Source organism: Panthera pardus, unplaced genomic scaffold (genome assembly GCF_024362965.1).
Source record: "Panthera pardus isolate Hobbes unplaced genomic scaffold, ASM2436296v1 HiC_scaffold_24, whole genome shotgun sequence".
Classification (NCBI taxonomy): domain Eukaryota; kingdom Metazoa; phylum Chordata; class Mammalia; order Carnivora; family Felidae; genus Panthera; species Panthera pardus.
In genome coordinates this window covers 23,752,739-23,766,813 of record NW_026526810.1, presented here as the reverse complement: position 1 = coordinate 23,766,813, position 14,075 = coordinate 23,752,739, and the positions used below count along the sequence as shown (strand labels likewise).

The 14,075-nt window shown below is 48.5% G+C and overlaps 1 protein-coding gene across 1 annotated transcript; it reads left to right on the top strand.

The window, feature by feature from the left end:
* Positions 1-6,674: 6,674 nt before the first annotated feature.
* COMMD4 (COMM domain containing 4) lies at positions 6,675-12,847 on the top strand. Its single transcript, XM_019441414.2, has 8 exons — positions 6,675-6,796; positions 10,746-10,817; positions 11,049-11,114; positions 11,276-11,315; positions 11,616-11,735; positions 11,879-11,959; positions 12,287-12,463; positions 12,555-12,847. The coding sequence occupies exons 1-8, from the start codon at positions 6,794-6,796 to the stop codon at positions 12,593-12,595; spliced, it is 600 nt and encodes a 199-aa protein (XP_019296959.1). The 5' UTR covers positions 6,675-6,793; the 3' UTR covers positions 12,596-12,847.
* Positions 12,848-14,075: the final 1,228 nt, after the last annotated feature.

The window sequence follows — 14,075 nt, the reverse complement described above, 5'->3', positions numbered from 1 at the left end:
ACAGGATACTAGAGACACAATGGAGCTCTGACCCAACCAGAGTGGAGAGGTCTTCATAACCATCCCAGACAGTCACATGAGGGCCTAGAATGCTATGCTTTTGGAGTAAGGAAACTTCTCTAGGAATCAAGGAAAAATGGAAAAAGATGCACCATAACAAAACCTAAAACCAAGCCTTGACATATATGATCAAGTTAATCCATCAGTAATTTAATTGCCTCCCGGAACAAAATTCAACACTAGAGTGAGATAATATAATCCAAATTTTGGGGCACCTGGGTGGCTCAGTCAGTTAAGCATCCGACTTTGGCTCAGGTCATGATCTCACGGTCTGTGAGTTCAAGCCCCGTGTCGGTCTCTGTGCTGACAGCTCAGAGTCTGGAGCCTGTTTCAGATTCTGTGTCTCCTTTTCTCTCTGATCCTCCCCCATTCATGCTCTGTCTCTCCCTGTCTCAAAAGGGAATAAACGTTAATATAATCCAAATTTCTACAGTGTACATTCACAATGTTCAGCATATCAAAAAATATTTACTAGACATATGAAGAAGAAAGGATATTCAAAAATTAAGAGAAAAACCAGCCAACACATGCAGACCTGTAAATGGTTCAGATATTAGAATTAGCAGACAAGGGCTTAAAAAGACAACTATTTAAGTACATTAAAGAATTTTCAGGGGCGCCTGGGTGGCTCAGTCGGTTAAGCGTCCGACTTTGGCTCAGGTCACGATCTCACTGTCCGTGGGTTCAAGCCCCGTGTCAGGCTCTGTGCTGACAGCTCAGAGCCTGTAGCCTGTTTCAGATTCTGTGTCTCCCTCTCTCTCTGACCCTCCCCCGTTCATGCTCTGTCTCTCTCTGTCTCAAAAATAAATAAATGTTAAAAAAAATTAAAAAAAATTTTTCAGGAATAATATTTTAGTATAAGTATATCCCATTAATTATTTGGGATATACTTACACTAAAAATTATTCCTTGTTTATCAGAAATTTAAATATCACTGGGCACCCTGTATTTTACTTGGCAACCCTACCCCAAATGCCAAGCGGAAAGAAGAATCCAAAATCCCAGCCTCCTGCAAGTGGTCTGGCCTAGAGCATGGCCTCATGGGGACAATTGTGCATTGGATAGATTAGTGATAGTCATGGGGGCGCCTGGGTGGCTCAGTAGATTGGGCGTCTGACTCTTGGTTTTGGCTCAGGTCATGATCTCATGACTTGTGAGGCTGAGCCCTGCATCCGGCTCTGCAAGCCTGCTTGGAATTTCTCTCTCCCCACTTCTCTCTGCCACTGCCAGACTTGCTCTGTCTCTCTCTCTCTCTCTCAGTAAATAAACAAACATAAAAAACTATTTTAAAAAAGAGATGCTCAGTCATTTACTATGTCAAAATTGCCAGACCTTCATACTGCCAAGTACTATTTTTTACTAAATCAATTCTTTTTCATCTTGAAATCACTATAGATTCAGGAGAGGTTTCAAAGATAGTGCAGGGAGGTTTCATGTATTCTTCATTCCATTTCTTCCAATGGTTACATTCGACAGAAATATAGCTCAATATGAAAACAATATCAAATATATAGTTCTACATCATTTTATCCCATGTTTAGGTTCATGTGACCACCTGTAATCAGGATACAGAACTGTTCCACCACCACAAAGAGTTCCCTCTGCTACTCCTTTGTAATCACACCTCCCTCCTCCCTCCCACCACCCTTTCCCCAGCAACCACTGCTCTGCTTCCCGTGTCTATGATTTTGTCATTCCAACACTGTTATATAAATGGACTTATATTCTATGTGACCTTTTGAGATTGGCCTTTCTCCCCTCACTCTGCATAATACCCTTGAGATCTATCCAAGTTGTTGCATATATCTATAGCTTGTCCCTTTTTATTGCTGAGTAGTATTTCATAGAATGGATGTCAAACAGTTTGCTTGACTGTTCACTATTTGAGGGATATTTGGTTGTTTCCAGTTTGAGATTATTACAAATAAATCTGCCATGAACAACTGCATATAGGTTTTTGTGTAGACATAATTTGTCTTTTTTTCCCTTGGGATAATTGCTCAAGAATGTAATTTCTAGGTCATATAGGAGGTATATATTTATTTTTTTAATGTTTATTTTTGAGAGTGAGAGAGAGACAGAGCGTGAGAGGGGGAAGGGCAGAGAGATGGGGAGACACAGAATCTGAAGCAGGATCCAGGCTCTGAGCTGTCAGCACAGAGCCTGACACAGGTCTTGAACTCACAGACCATGCACAGACCAAGAGATCATGACCTGAGCTGAAGACAGATGACCAACTGACAGAGCCACCCAGGCACCCCAAGGAGGTATATATTTACCCTTTTTTTTTTAAGTTTATTTATTTATTTTGAGAGACAGCGAGCAAGCACAAGCAGGGTAGGGGCAGAGAGAGAGGGAGAGAGAGAGAAAAACCCAAGCAGGCTCTGCACCATCAGCACAGAGCCCTACTCGAGGTTGGAACCCTTGAAGTGCAAGATCATGACCTGAGCCAGTCAAGAGTCAGTCGCTCAACAGAGCCACCCAGGCGATCCCAGGTACATATTTAAAGAAACTGCCAAACTATTTCCTAGAGTATCTGCACCATTTTACATTTCCAACAGAGATCCATTTTTTAAGTTTATTTATTTATTTATTTTGAGACAGAGAGAGAGAGAGAGAGAGAGAGCATGAGCAGGAGAGGGGCATAAAGAGAGAGCGAGAATCCAAAGCAGGCTCCCTGTTGCCAGCACAGAGCCCGAGGTGCGGCTTGAACTCAGGAACTGTGAGATCTTGACCTGAGCCAAAATCAAGAGTTGGCTCCTTAACCAACTGAACCACCTGGGTGCCCCCAGAGATCCAGTTTTAATGGCATCTGCACCAGGATTTGGTATTATCACGACTTTTTAGTTCAGCTGTTCTGATAGGTATGTAGTAATACCTTACCATGGTCTTAATTTGTATTTCCCTAAAAGCTAGTGATGTTGGACATCTATTTGTGTACTTTAAATCAACTCATTTCTAACACCTAAACCAATGTATTTAAAAGGCAACCAAATTTGTGGTTCTCCATGTGTGATCTCTGAGCTGCCAGCATGGCAGTTTGCTTGACTATCATTTACTATATATAGAAGGTATCATTTACTATATATAGAAGGTAACTGTAAATATCAATTATTTATGGTATATCACCTGAAACCATCTTGCGTACCTACAGGTTCACACACCACATTCAGGGCAGGGCACATTCATTGCCCAGTTCTGGGGGTTCCATGCCCACAGATTATGGTGTGAATTCCCCTCCCCCTGGAATTGTGCAGTACACAGCCTATACAGCTTTATGTGACAATTCTGACTCACAGACACTGATCTAGTCCTACTCACACCTCTTCCTGCCCTTAATTTGACACACACACACACACACACACACACACACACGGTAAGACTCCTCTTCCAGTGCTCTCACCCCTGCTAGGACTCGGGGCAGGGCTAGCACAATTCCTAGCGTGTTCAAAGCCTGCCCCTAGTCGTTGCTGAGTGAAAAATCACGTTCCAAAACAGAATACAGGGTAAGATACCATTATGAAATTTATATTAATAGTTGATAAAACAGACAATACACTGACATCAAAGGTGTTCCTCCCCAATCAATTCTCCAACACTGGCTGAATGCCCTACAATTCAATTCAATTCAATTCTGACAGTGTCTACCTAGAGTTAGCATCAGAGCCCACAGGTTAAGGGCTCAGTCCCACAAGACTGCCCGCACTTCAGACAGCAGTTGGAAGTAGTGAGTTCTCTGGTTACCCCCGCTTCTGTCTGGTTTGGCAACAAATCAGGGTTTTCACAACCCTCTCAAGTTAATTTGCAGAAATTAGGGAAACATGCCCACCAGTTTACTATATAATAAAGGGTACAAATGAACCGTCCGATGAAGAGATACTCAAGGCAAGACCTGAAAGGGTCCCGAGTGCAGGACTTCTGTCTCCATTGAGTTGAGACATGCTACTTCCCAGCACATGGATGTGATCACAACCCGGAAGCTCTCTGCAGTTCAGAGGTTTTTATGGAAGCTTCATCATGTAGACATGATCAGTCATTAACTCAGTCTGTGGCTCTTCTCCAAGCTTCCAATCATGGCTTGGTCTTCCTGGTGACCAGCCCCATCCTGAAGCTATCCAGGAGCCCACCAAGAGTCAAGGGACTCCTATTACCTAGGAAACTCCAAGGGATTTAGGAGCTCTGTGTCAGGAACTGAGGGCAGAGACCAAATATATATTTCTTATTAGGTCACAGTTGTGTACGTATGGAAAAAAGCCAGAAAGGGCTGTTAGAGAAGTTACCCGGGGAGAGAAGGGCTTTGCTAATTTTTTGTTCCTTTAACTTTTCTGTATTTTGTGATTTATTTACATGCCTTTTTGTGTTTATTTCAAAATGAATTACTATTTTAGGTTTTTATGTTAATCACCCAGTGCTCATCATGACAAGTGCACTCTTTAATCCCCATCACCTGTTTTACCCATTGTCCACCCACCCACCTCCCCTCTGGTAACCATAAGTTTGTTCTCTATAGTTAAGAGTCTGTTTCTTGGTTTGTCTTTCTTTTTTTTCCCTTTGCTCATTTGTTTTGTTTCTTAAATTCCACATGAGTGAAATCATATGGTATTTGTCTTCCTCTGACTGACTTATTTCACTTAGCATTAAACTCTCTAGCTCCATCCATTGTACATTGCAAATGACAAAATTTCGTTATTGTTTATAGCTGAGGAATATTCCACTGTGTATGTGTGTACACACATTTATACACACAAACACACACACACATCCCACATCTTCTTTATCTGTTCATCAATCGATGGACACTTGACACTTGGGCTGCTTGCATTTGGATGCTTACAATTTGGCTATTGTAAATAATGCTGCTATAAACATAGGGGTGCATGTATCCCTTTGAATTAGTGTTTTTGTATTCTTTGGGTAAATACCTAGTAACGTGGTAAATTGTAAAGCTAGTTCAAGTAACATTTTGAGGAAAAGTATTTCTAATGTGTGTTGAATTAGAGAGAAACCCTGTCAATGTTTGACAGGGTGATAAAACTGTAATCTTTGGGGTTATTTTTTCTACTAGACAGAAATCTGTAAGTTAACATATAACCTTTCAGGTACATTTTCCTACATTAGTGGTTTTCAAAGTATAGTCCCCAAAGGGGAAGCATCAGTATCACTTGGGAACTTGGTGGGAATTGCACATTTTCGGGTCCCATCCCAGACCTGTTTAATTAGAAACTCCGAGGAATAAATAAAAAACATTAAAAAAAAAAAAGAAACTCCGAGGGTGGGAACCACCTCTGTTTGCCCAAGCCCTGCCAGTGATCCTGATGCACTGTAAAGTTTGAGAACCACTGCTCTAAATAGTCAAATAACCTTTACTTGTGAAAAAAATCCGAGACAGTGCTCCAGTATGACATTAAAAGGACACACCACCCACCTTTTTGCCTTGTTTCCAGATTTAAATAATTTGTCTGTCTGATGCTAAGTTTCATATTTGCTCTTTCGTTTTTCAAATACCCTATCAACTTAAGGCAGTTTCCACCTATTCCCAAATTTTCTTTTAAATCAAAACTGGTTTTGATTAAACAGTCTATCAACTGTTTTCTTCTGTAACCTACTGATATGCTGAAATAGAAATTGAGCCAGTCTTATAATGCTTAAAATGTAAGTTTTCTTTGACATCGTGTAGTATTTTAAAACACTGTTGACTTAAACATGCTGACGTTTATGATTTTCAAAAAGCTCTTTATAAATGAGATCGATTTTAGCATGAATTGGGAAAGCTTTCCATCTTTTTCTATTTATGGAGAGTTTAATTGCGATGGGTTGTCCTTTGAAAGCTTGAAAGGCTGCAACAATAAAACCAGCTGGGCCTGGCTTATGGGGGCAGGATATGTCATTGAAGAGAGCTCTCAAATTGTTCAATTTCTCCTTTGGTTATTAGTCTATTCTCTAGGGTGTTTTCGGTGCTGTTGCTGTTTTGTTTTTTGCTTTTACCTCTTTAAGTGAATGTTGGAAACTGTTCCTAGTTCACCCCTTGCTCAAACTCACCAGTAAGCGGACTAATGCAACTTCAAACAACTTATTCTCTTCCCATTAGAAAAACTAAGGTATAACATCTAACGTTGGCGAAGCCACAGGGGAAGTTCCGAGCATGTCAATTGTTACAGCCAATTGTAACGAAGGCAACTAAAGGGAATTCATCAAAATGAAATAAAATACGCAGGCACTCGAGGGAGCTGGGCGGGTGCTGGTGACGTGGGCTGTACAGTTTATGAAAATTCATTAAGCTTTATACTTACAGAGTGTACAATTTTCTTTATGTGTATCTTATTTCAGTAAAGTTTTTAAACTGTCTTTTGCCGCAGCCCACAGCTACCTATAACGGCACCGCTTACTGGCGGCCTACACGGAACGACCTGAACCACCCCCCCCCTCTTCTCAAGAGTATCATCGCAAGTGCCAAAAAGGGCTCCCGGACTCCTGCTCTCTTAAGTTGAACACATTCAATGGCTCCCTGTCCCTCTCTTCTAGCTAAACTGGGGGCCGGCGCCGGGCAGTTCCGGGAAGAGGCTCCGGGGAGACACGGAACTCGTCGCCAGCCCCCTGCAGCTCCGGACGCGCAGACGCGCGCCCGTCCCCGCCCCCGCCCCCGCCCGCAGAGGCCCCGCCCCGCGTCACGTGAGCGCCGCGTCAGCTGACCAGAACCGCCGGGAGGAGAAAGGCCGGGCGGCTTTCTGGCGCGATGGTGAGGGCCGCGGGGTGTCGGGAGGCGGGGCCCCGGGGCGGGCGTGCGGGCAGGCGGGCCCCCGAGTCTCGTGGCTGCGGCCGCGGGCGGACGTCAGGACGGGCAGGTGGAGACGGCCCCGGCCCCTCGGCAGACACCTGGGTGCGGTCGTGAGGGCCGAGCGTCCGGCTGGCAGGGCGGGCTGGCTGGGCGGGCGGGCGCCCTGCGGACTTGGTGTCCCGGGTGCTTCCTCGGCGGAAAGGAAGGGCCCGCACCCCCCGGACAGGAACTGGGCTTGCCTGCGGCGGGAGGTGCCCGCTTCCCGGCCCTCCTGTGAGACCTGGAGAATAATTTGCTTGGAATTAGGCTGAGTCTTCCGCACTGTTAGGAAGCCCCTTCGCCCTTCCCAGAACCAGACAGGACTAGACGTGGGATTGAGGCTTCTCAACTCCTCCATCCATTCATTCCTTCGACAGACTTCGAGTGCCTACTCTGTACCAGGCAGGGTGCCAGGCGCTGGGACTTCAGCTGCAGGGGGCCTGAATTGGCGGTCATAGGACTTGAGGGGACGGGACCTAACGTGTGTAGTGTTAGGAAGGCTTCCTGAGCCTGACAGCAACCTGAGGAGGCGGGGGCAGGGAAGAAAGCTGGCTGGCTGCAGTGCAGTTTGTGTACCAGAGGTTAGGAAGCTTTGCGGGTGGGGGCTGTATCTTCAGACAGAGAACAGCATGTTTAAAGACTTCAGGGGAGAGAGAGCAGGGCTCCCTAGGTAGACGCACTTCACCTATCTGGAAGGGGACCAACTGGAGGTTAGTGAAACATGAGGCTCAAAAGGTAAGCAAAGACCATATCTTGCTGGGTCTTGAGAGCTGGGAAAGGAGTTTACTTTAAGAAGAGAGCACTGAGAAGCTAGGAAGATCCTTTCCAGCAGAAATTAGAGATACTTTCCTATTTTCGGCTGACTTGTGGTGGGAGCAGGAGGGGAGCAGAGGGCCCCAGTTAGGGCAGCAGACCCCCCAGGAAACGGAGGTGACCTGAGTTAGGGCGGAGAGAGTGGAGAAATCATCAGGGCCTAAGGACCAGAGGCTTGAGGGAAAAGGGAGAGGCAGGTGTCGGCTTGGTTCCCAGGTGGCCGTGCTCAGTGGGATGGGAAACCCAGGAAGGGGAGCAGGCTTCAGTGGGAAGAGCACAAGTTATTTTGCCAGGCGCTGTGGGAGGTGTCTGTGGGCCACCAGGTGCAGCTGGGAGAAGACCATCTAGATTTCAGGGGCTAAAGCTCAGAAGAGAATCTACAGTGCAGTTATAAATTTAGGAGTCATCAGCACCAAGATGATCACGGTAACCCTAAAAACAAGTAACCTGAGTGATGTGAGTTGGGAAGAGAGGACCTAGAGCAGAACCTTGAGAAATGCCAGCATTTTAAGAAACGAACGCAAGAAACACGTTCTTGTAGTAAAAAAATGTAAATAATACAGAGATGGTGGAAGACTTCTGCGGGTAGAAGTCAGGGGCCCATGAACTTAGGAGAAATCTCACATCTTAATTTTCACTAACTTCAAACTGAAATTCAGCATTGCCTTCAATCATGAATGTTGGCAATAAACCCCAATATTAGCACCTCTGACTTTGTCACCAATAGAAATGAGAGATATCTGCCTATCACATTACAGTTGTTGACATTGTTCATGTATGTATTTATGTTCATTTGTAAATTACAGTGGATATCAGACTTGAAACATACACTACATCGCCAATTTATTTGAAGATTTTGATAACTTAGTTTCCTTTGCAATCCTGTGTATTTTATGCATTTAAAAACATTGTTTTGAGGGGCACCTGGGTGGCTCAGTCGGTTAAGCTCCAACTTTGGCTCAGGTCATGATCTCTCGGTTCATGGGTTCACGGGTCCAAGCCCCATGTCAGGCTCTGTGCTGACAGCTCAGAGCCTGGAGCCTGCTTTGGATTCAGTGTCTCCCTCTCTCTCTGCCCCTTCCCGCTCATGCTCTGTCTCTCTCTCTCAAAAATTAACATTTTAAAAATTAAAAATAAAAACATTGTTTTGAGAAAGGCCTGTAGGTTTTGCCAGATGCCAAATGAGTCTATGGCACCAAAATGTTAAAAACCCCTGAAATAGAGACTAGTGCAAGCCTGTCACTGTCCTTAACACCCCATCACCTCACCAACTGGTCCAGGCTCCTGCCCCAGAGTAATGACAGCAGGTGATGTGCAGAGATCACTATTTGGGGGCAGGGGGAGGAGGGTGAGCCAGCGAATGAGACCAAGGCCAGGACCGGGAGAAGTCCAGAAGAGTATGCTGTTTCACCAGGAAGGACGGGTTTGTGTCAGATGTCACTGAGGAGTTGAGGAAGAGGAAGGCCAGATTTAATGACAGTCATTTGTGACCATGGCTATGGGACTTCACTGGAGGCCCATATAGAAGCACCAGTGCAGTAGGGTCAGGTGAAGAGGAGCAAGAGGGTTGGAGGTTGAAGGGTCGTGGAGCAGGTCTGAAGTGTCTGAGAAGGTGACTGGGGGGGCCAAGTAGAGGACATGGTGTTTCCAGGCTGCCTGAGGGTCCAGTGGGATCAGGAGAACATGGGTTTGCGGTGTCCTCAGTTTATGCGGTTTTGTTCCCAGCAGCAGGAAGCTGCCCACAGGTAAGAGGCATGGAAGGATGGACGTGGATGTTGCTGTGCACTAGACTCCTGCCAGGCGGACAGGAGCTGGTCTGGGGAATGGAGGGTATGGGCAAGATGTGGTTGACAGGGTGGGTTTGCATTCTAGCAAGAGACAGACCTCAAATAGATAATAAAACCTGTCTGCTCTGATAAATGCTGTGGAGATCAAGAAAGAAGGATAGAGCAATGCCTTGGGTGGCTCAGTTGGTTAAGCACCTGACTTGATTTTGGCTCAGGTCATGATCTCACAGTTCCTGAGTTTGAGCCCCACGTCGGGCTCCATGCTGAGAGCGCAAAGCCTGCTTGGGATTCTCTGTCTCCCTGTCTGCCCCTCCCCCACTCGTGCCCCCCCCTTCACAAAAATAAATAAATATTAAAACAAAATAATAAAAAGGATAGGGGCTAGAGTATGATGGAGAAGAGGTATTTTATTTATTTGTTTGTTTGTTTTAAGTTTATTTATTTTGAGAGAGCATGAGCAGGAAGGGGCAGAGAGAGAGAGAGGGAGACAGAATTCCAAGCAGGCTCCACAATGCCACAGAGCCTGAGGGGGGGGCTCAAACTCAGAAACCATGAGATCATGACCTGAGCCGAAATCAAGAGTCAGACGCTTAGCTGACTGAGCTACCTGGGAGCCCCAACTATTTTATTAACAGCTTAACTGAAGTAAAGTCAATAATATACATCTGTAAATGTACAGTTCAATAAGTTTTAACACGTATATGTTCCTGAAAACTTTACCACAATCAAGATCACTGGGGCACTGGCCCCCAGAATTTCCTTGTGTAAGGGGCTGTTTTAGAAAGTATGGTCAGAGAATGCCCATTTGAGCAGAGACCTGAATGAAAGATGAGAGAGCAGGGTGCGCAGAGGGGGTGGCAAGGACACGGGAGAGTGTCCGTTGTAACAGGAGTAGCAGGGAGGCCAGCATGGCTGGAGCTGGAGAAGGGAAGGAGGAAGAAGTGAGAGGTCATGACGCCCTGACAAGGACTTTGTTCTATGCTGTACCCCCAGCACTTAGAGCAGGATCTGCCACAGAGAAGTTTGCCACAGTCACTGCTGAGCACATAAACACCCAGGACAGGGATCAGAACTAGGCTTGGTGGTGGGTGGGGTCAGTGAGAGGGTTCCCTAAATGGCCTGGTAATCGGAGAGAACAAGTGGCCAGACGACATCCATCTTGGACAGGGAGCAGGGGTCCCTAAAGAACAGAATGTGGGAGACACCTGGCCACACCTCGGCACCCCTCCACCCCCCGCCCCAGCCTGACCACCTGCCTCACTCTTGTGCAGAGGTTCCGGTTCTGCGGTGATCTGGACTGTCCTGACTGGGTCCTGGCGGAGATCAGCACGCTGGCCAAGATTGTTGAGTGCATGGGATCTTTTTGAGGGTGGGAAGAGCAGGGATGGGGGATGGGGGCTTTGGGGATGAAGGGTGGTGAGGTCACTCGGAGGTTGGGGCCTCGGTGCCCTCAGCTTGTCCTAGCCTGCTATATGACTCTGATCATGTGGCCAGCTGTCTCTGAGCCCGCCTCCCCCCCCAGCATGGAGGGGTGAGGTGGGACACTTTGACTAATGCAAGGCCTTCCCCTCCAGTCCTCCGTGAAGCTGAGGCTGCTGTGTAGCCAGGTGCTGAAGGAACTCCTGGGACAGGGGATTGACGTGAGTGCCGGGCCCAGCACCCCACTGTCCCATGAGCCTTGACCTCTACTGCCCTGAAAGTGCACCAGACCCAGGGAGGCGGGTGATCAGGACCCTGGCTGGGGTGCGAGAGGCTGGTGAGCAGGGGTCTGGCACTCCCTGAGGGCCTCCTTTCCCCATAGTATGAGAAGATCCTGAAGCTCACCGCCGATGCCAGGTTTGGTGAGTACCCCACTGTGTCCACAGATGTTTGGGCCACTCTAGGTACTCGGCCTGGGGGTTAGCACAGAGGCCCCTCCTCCCAGCAGTCTGCCCTGACGCACTTGCCTCAGCAGAGGCGCATGGAGGAAAGGTGTTGACATCCCCCCCGCTCGCCAGTGTCCTCTTCCACTTCCTGGTGAAGCAGTAACAGTGCTCATGGGCTCAAGCAGGCCCAGGGGCTCTGAGCTGAAGATAGTAGGGCAACAAGGAGCTGGCCGAGGCCACAGTGACACCCCCTACCCCACCCATGGGTCCTCCCAGAGTCGGGCGATGTCAAGGCCACGGTGGCAGTGCTGAGTTTCATCCTCTCCAGTGCGGCCAAGCACAGCGTAGATGGCGAGTCCTTGTCCAGCGAACTGCAGCAGCTGGGGCTGCCCAAAGGTATGGGTGTGCAGGCGGCGGGCAGGTAACCTGTGTGCCAGGGGCTGCTGGGCAGCAGGCGGGGCCGGGTGGCCCTGAGAGGTGCCCTGTAAGCAGTCTGAGCCCCTACCTGCTACTTCAGGGGACCTCTATTCTGCCCCCAGAGCACGCGGCCAGCCTCTGTCGCTGTTATGAGGAGAAGCAGAGTCCCCTACAAGAGCACCTGCGGGCCTGCAGCCTGCGTGGTGAGTGTGGGGGGGTGGGGTCTGGCTTCCATTCTAGAAGGTGCATGCTGCCCGAGAGGTGCTTGACCTCAGGAAGGAGACTTGACCCTGGTCACATGTGGAGGAGTTACAGAGCCCAGGACTCCTGACTCCAGCCCAGATTTCTTTCCTCTGAGATCTGCTGTGGATAATCTAGCTTCTGATTGTGGCGTGTCTGCCCTGGGTGAGAGGGATGAGAGCTTCTCAGAGATCACGCAGCTTTGAAGGGTTGAGAGATGACCCCGGTGCGGGCTAAGGGCTGTGTGGCTCACCAGCCTGTGATCCTGAGAGCCCCACCCCACCCCGCAGTGAATAGGCTGGCGGGTGTGGGCTGGCGCGTGGACTACACCCTGAGCTCCAGCCTGCTTCGGTCCGTGGAAGAGCCCATGGTGCATCTGAGGCTGGAGGTGGCAGCTGCCTCGGGTGCCCCGGCCCAGCCTGTGGCCATGTCCCTCTCAGCAGACAAGTTCCAGGTCCTCCTGGCAGGTGAGACTCAGCTGTACCCGGAGGGGGAAGGGCCCCTCCCAGATCCCACCCCAGTGCTGCCCACCTACCCCCCCACCCCTTCCTCCCGCAGAACTGAAGCAGGCTCAGACCCTGATGAGCTCCCTAGGCTGAGGAGAATGGTGTTTGGGGCCCCTGTGGAGCCACCTTGCCCATGTCGAGTTGCTGCCCCCCAAACTCTTGAGGGGTGGCTCCAGCTCCAGGACCCTGGAGGCCTGGCCTCCCAGATCTCTGGCTTGCCAGGTTACCACTTGAGAATTCAGCATAAGGATTCTGAGGATTTTTCCAGCATTGCCCTCCCTCCCCCACGAGAGGCACTTGTCAACAGTTTTCACAAGCAGGAAGAATAAACAGAAGTGTAAAGGAGTGTGTGCACAGGTTTCTTTTTGGGTTCAAATGAAGGGTTTTTGTGAGAGAAGCCAAGCAACATACAGATGTCCCCGGCCCGTCACTCTTTTTCTATCTGCTGGTTGAGGCAGGTCAGGGGCGAGGCAGAACAAGGACCAAAATGAAACAGCTTGTCGGTAGACCAGAAAATCAGGGTTCTGGTTCCTAGTCCCATGACACTCGTGGCACTGCCCTCTCAGGCTGGCAGCAAGCACGTGGCCATAGTGCCAGATGCCCCAAAGAGAGAAAGGAGAGAGCCCTGCTCTTCCTGCTGTGTCCATTTAGAAGAGAGGAAGACTGCACCCCCTCAAACCACTCATTGTCAGGAGTGGGGTAGGGACTGAATGTATGTGTCCCCCCCCACCCCCAGATGAAGCCTTAACTGCCCAATTAGATGGTTTTAGGAGATGGGGCCTTTGTAGAGTGATTAGGTTTAGATGAGGTCATGAGAGTGGGACCTTCATGATGGGATTAGGAAAGACAGAGGGACTCTCTCCACAAACATGTACTGAGAAAAGGCCACATGAGAACAGCAAAGCAGGAGAAGGCCCACCAAGAACCAAATCTTCTGGCTCCTTGATCTCAGACTTCCCAGCCTCTGGAACATGAGAAATAAATGTGGTTTGAGCCACCCAGTTTGTATTTTATTACAGCACCTTAAGCCTAAAACATCTTAGGGTGCAGGAAAGCCATCAAAGAATAGTCCTGTCAAAAGGAGCCAGCATGTCCCACTGGCCAAAGATGGTTCCATTTAAGCATCAGAAAGTTTAAGGACCGACTCCACTCCTGACTTCTGCTTCTGGGAAAATGGAACATTTTTTCCTCCCACTAAGTAGAGCTGAAAACCTTGGACATTACTTACGAAACAAACCTAAGACTCTAAAAGGTGAAGAGAAGGCAGACTGGCTAGGACCATCAGGAACTGAAGGATCACAGCAGAGTAGATCTTAGATTTGCTTTGTGTGTCCCGCCTGGAGGCGGGAGACTGGCAGCCTGGGACACACCAGCACACCGAAAACCCTGACAAGCATCCTCTCTTGAGCCAAAGGACCAGGAAAGGGGCCAACCAACAAGACGGGAAACTACAGATACTCACTGCTGGCCTCCAGTCACAGCACAGAGAAACTGCAGTCCCTTTTCCACCCCTGCGCCGCTCCCCCCACCCACCCCCCCCGCAGAGGCTGAGTGGGTGCCTGGATTCCCACCC

Coding starts and splice junctions, on each gene's coding strand:
- COMMD4 (XM_019441414.2), top strand. Junction 11,736..11,878: donor GCAGCTGGGGCTGCCCAAAG/GTATGGGTGTGC, acceptor TTCTGCCCCCAG/AGCACGCGGCCAGCCTCTGT. Junction 11,960..12,286: donor GCGGGCCTGCAGCCTGCGTG/GTGAGTGTGGGG, acceptor CCCACCCCGCAG/TGAATAGGCTGGCGGGTGTG.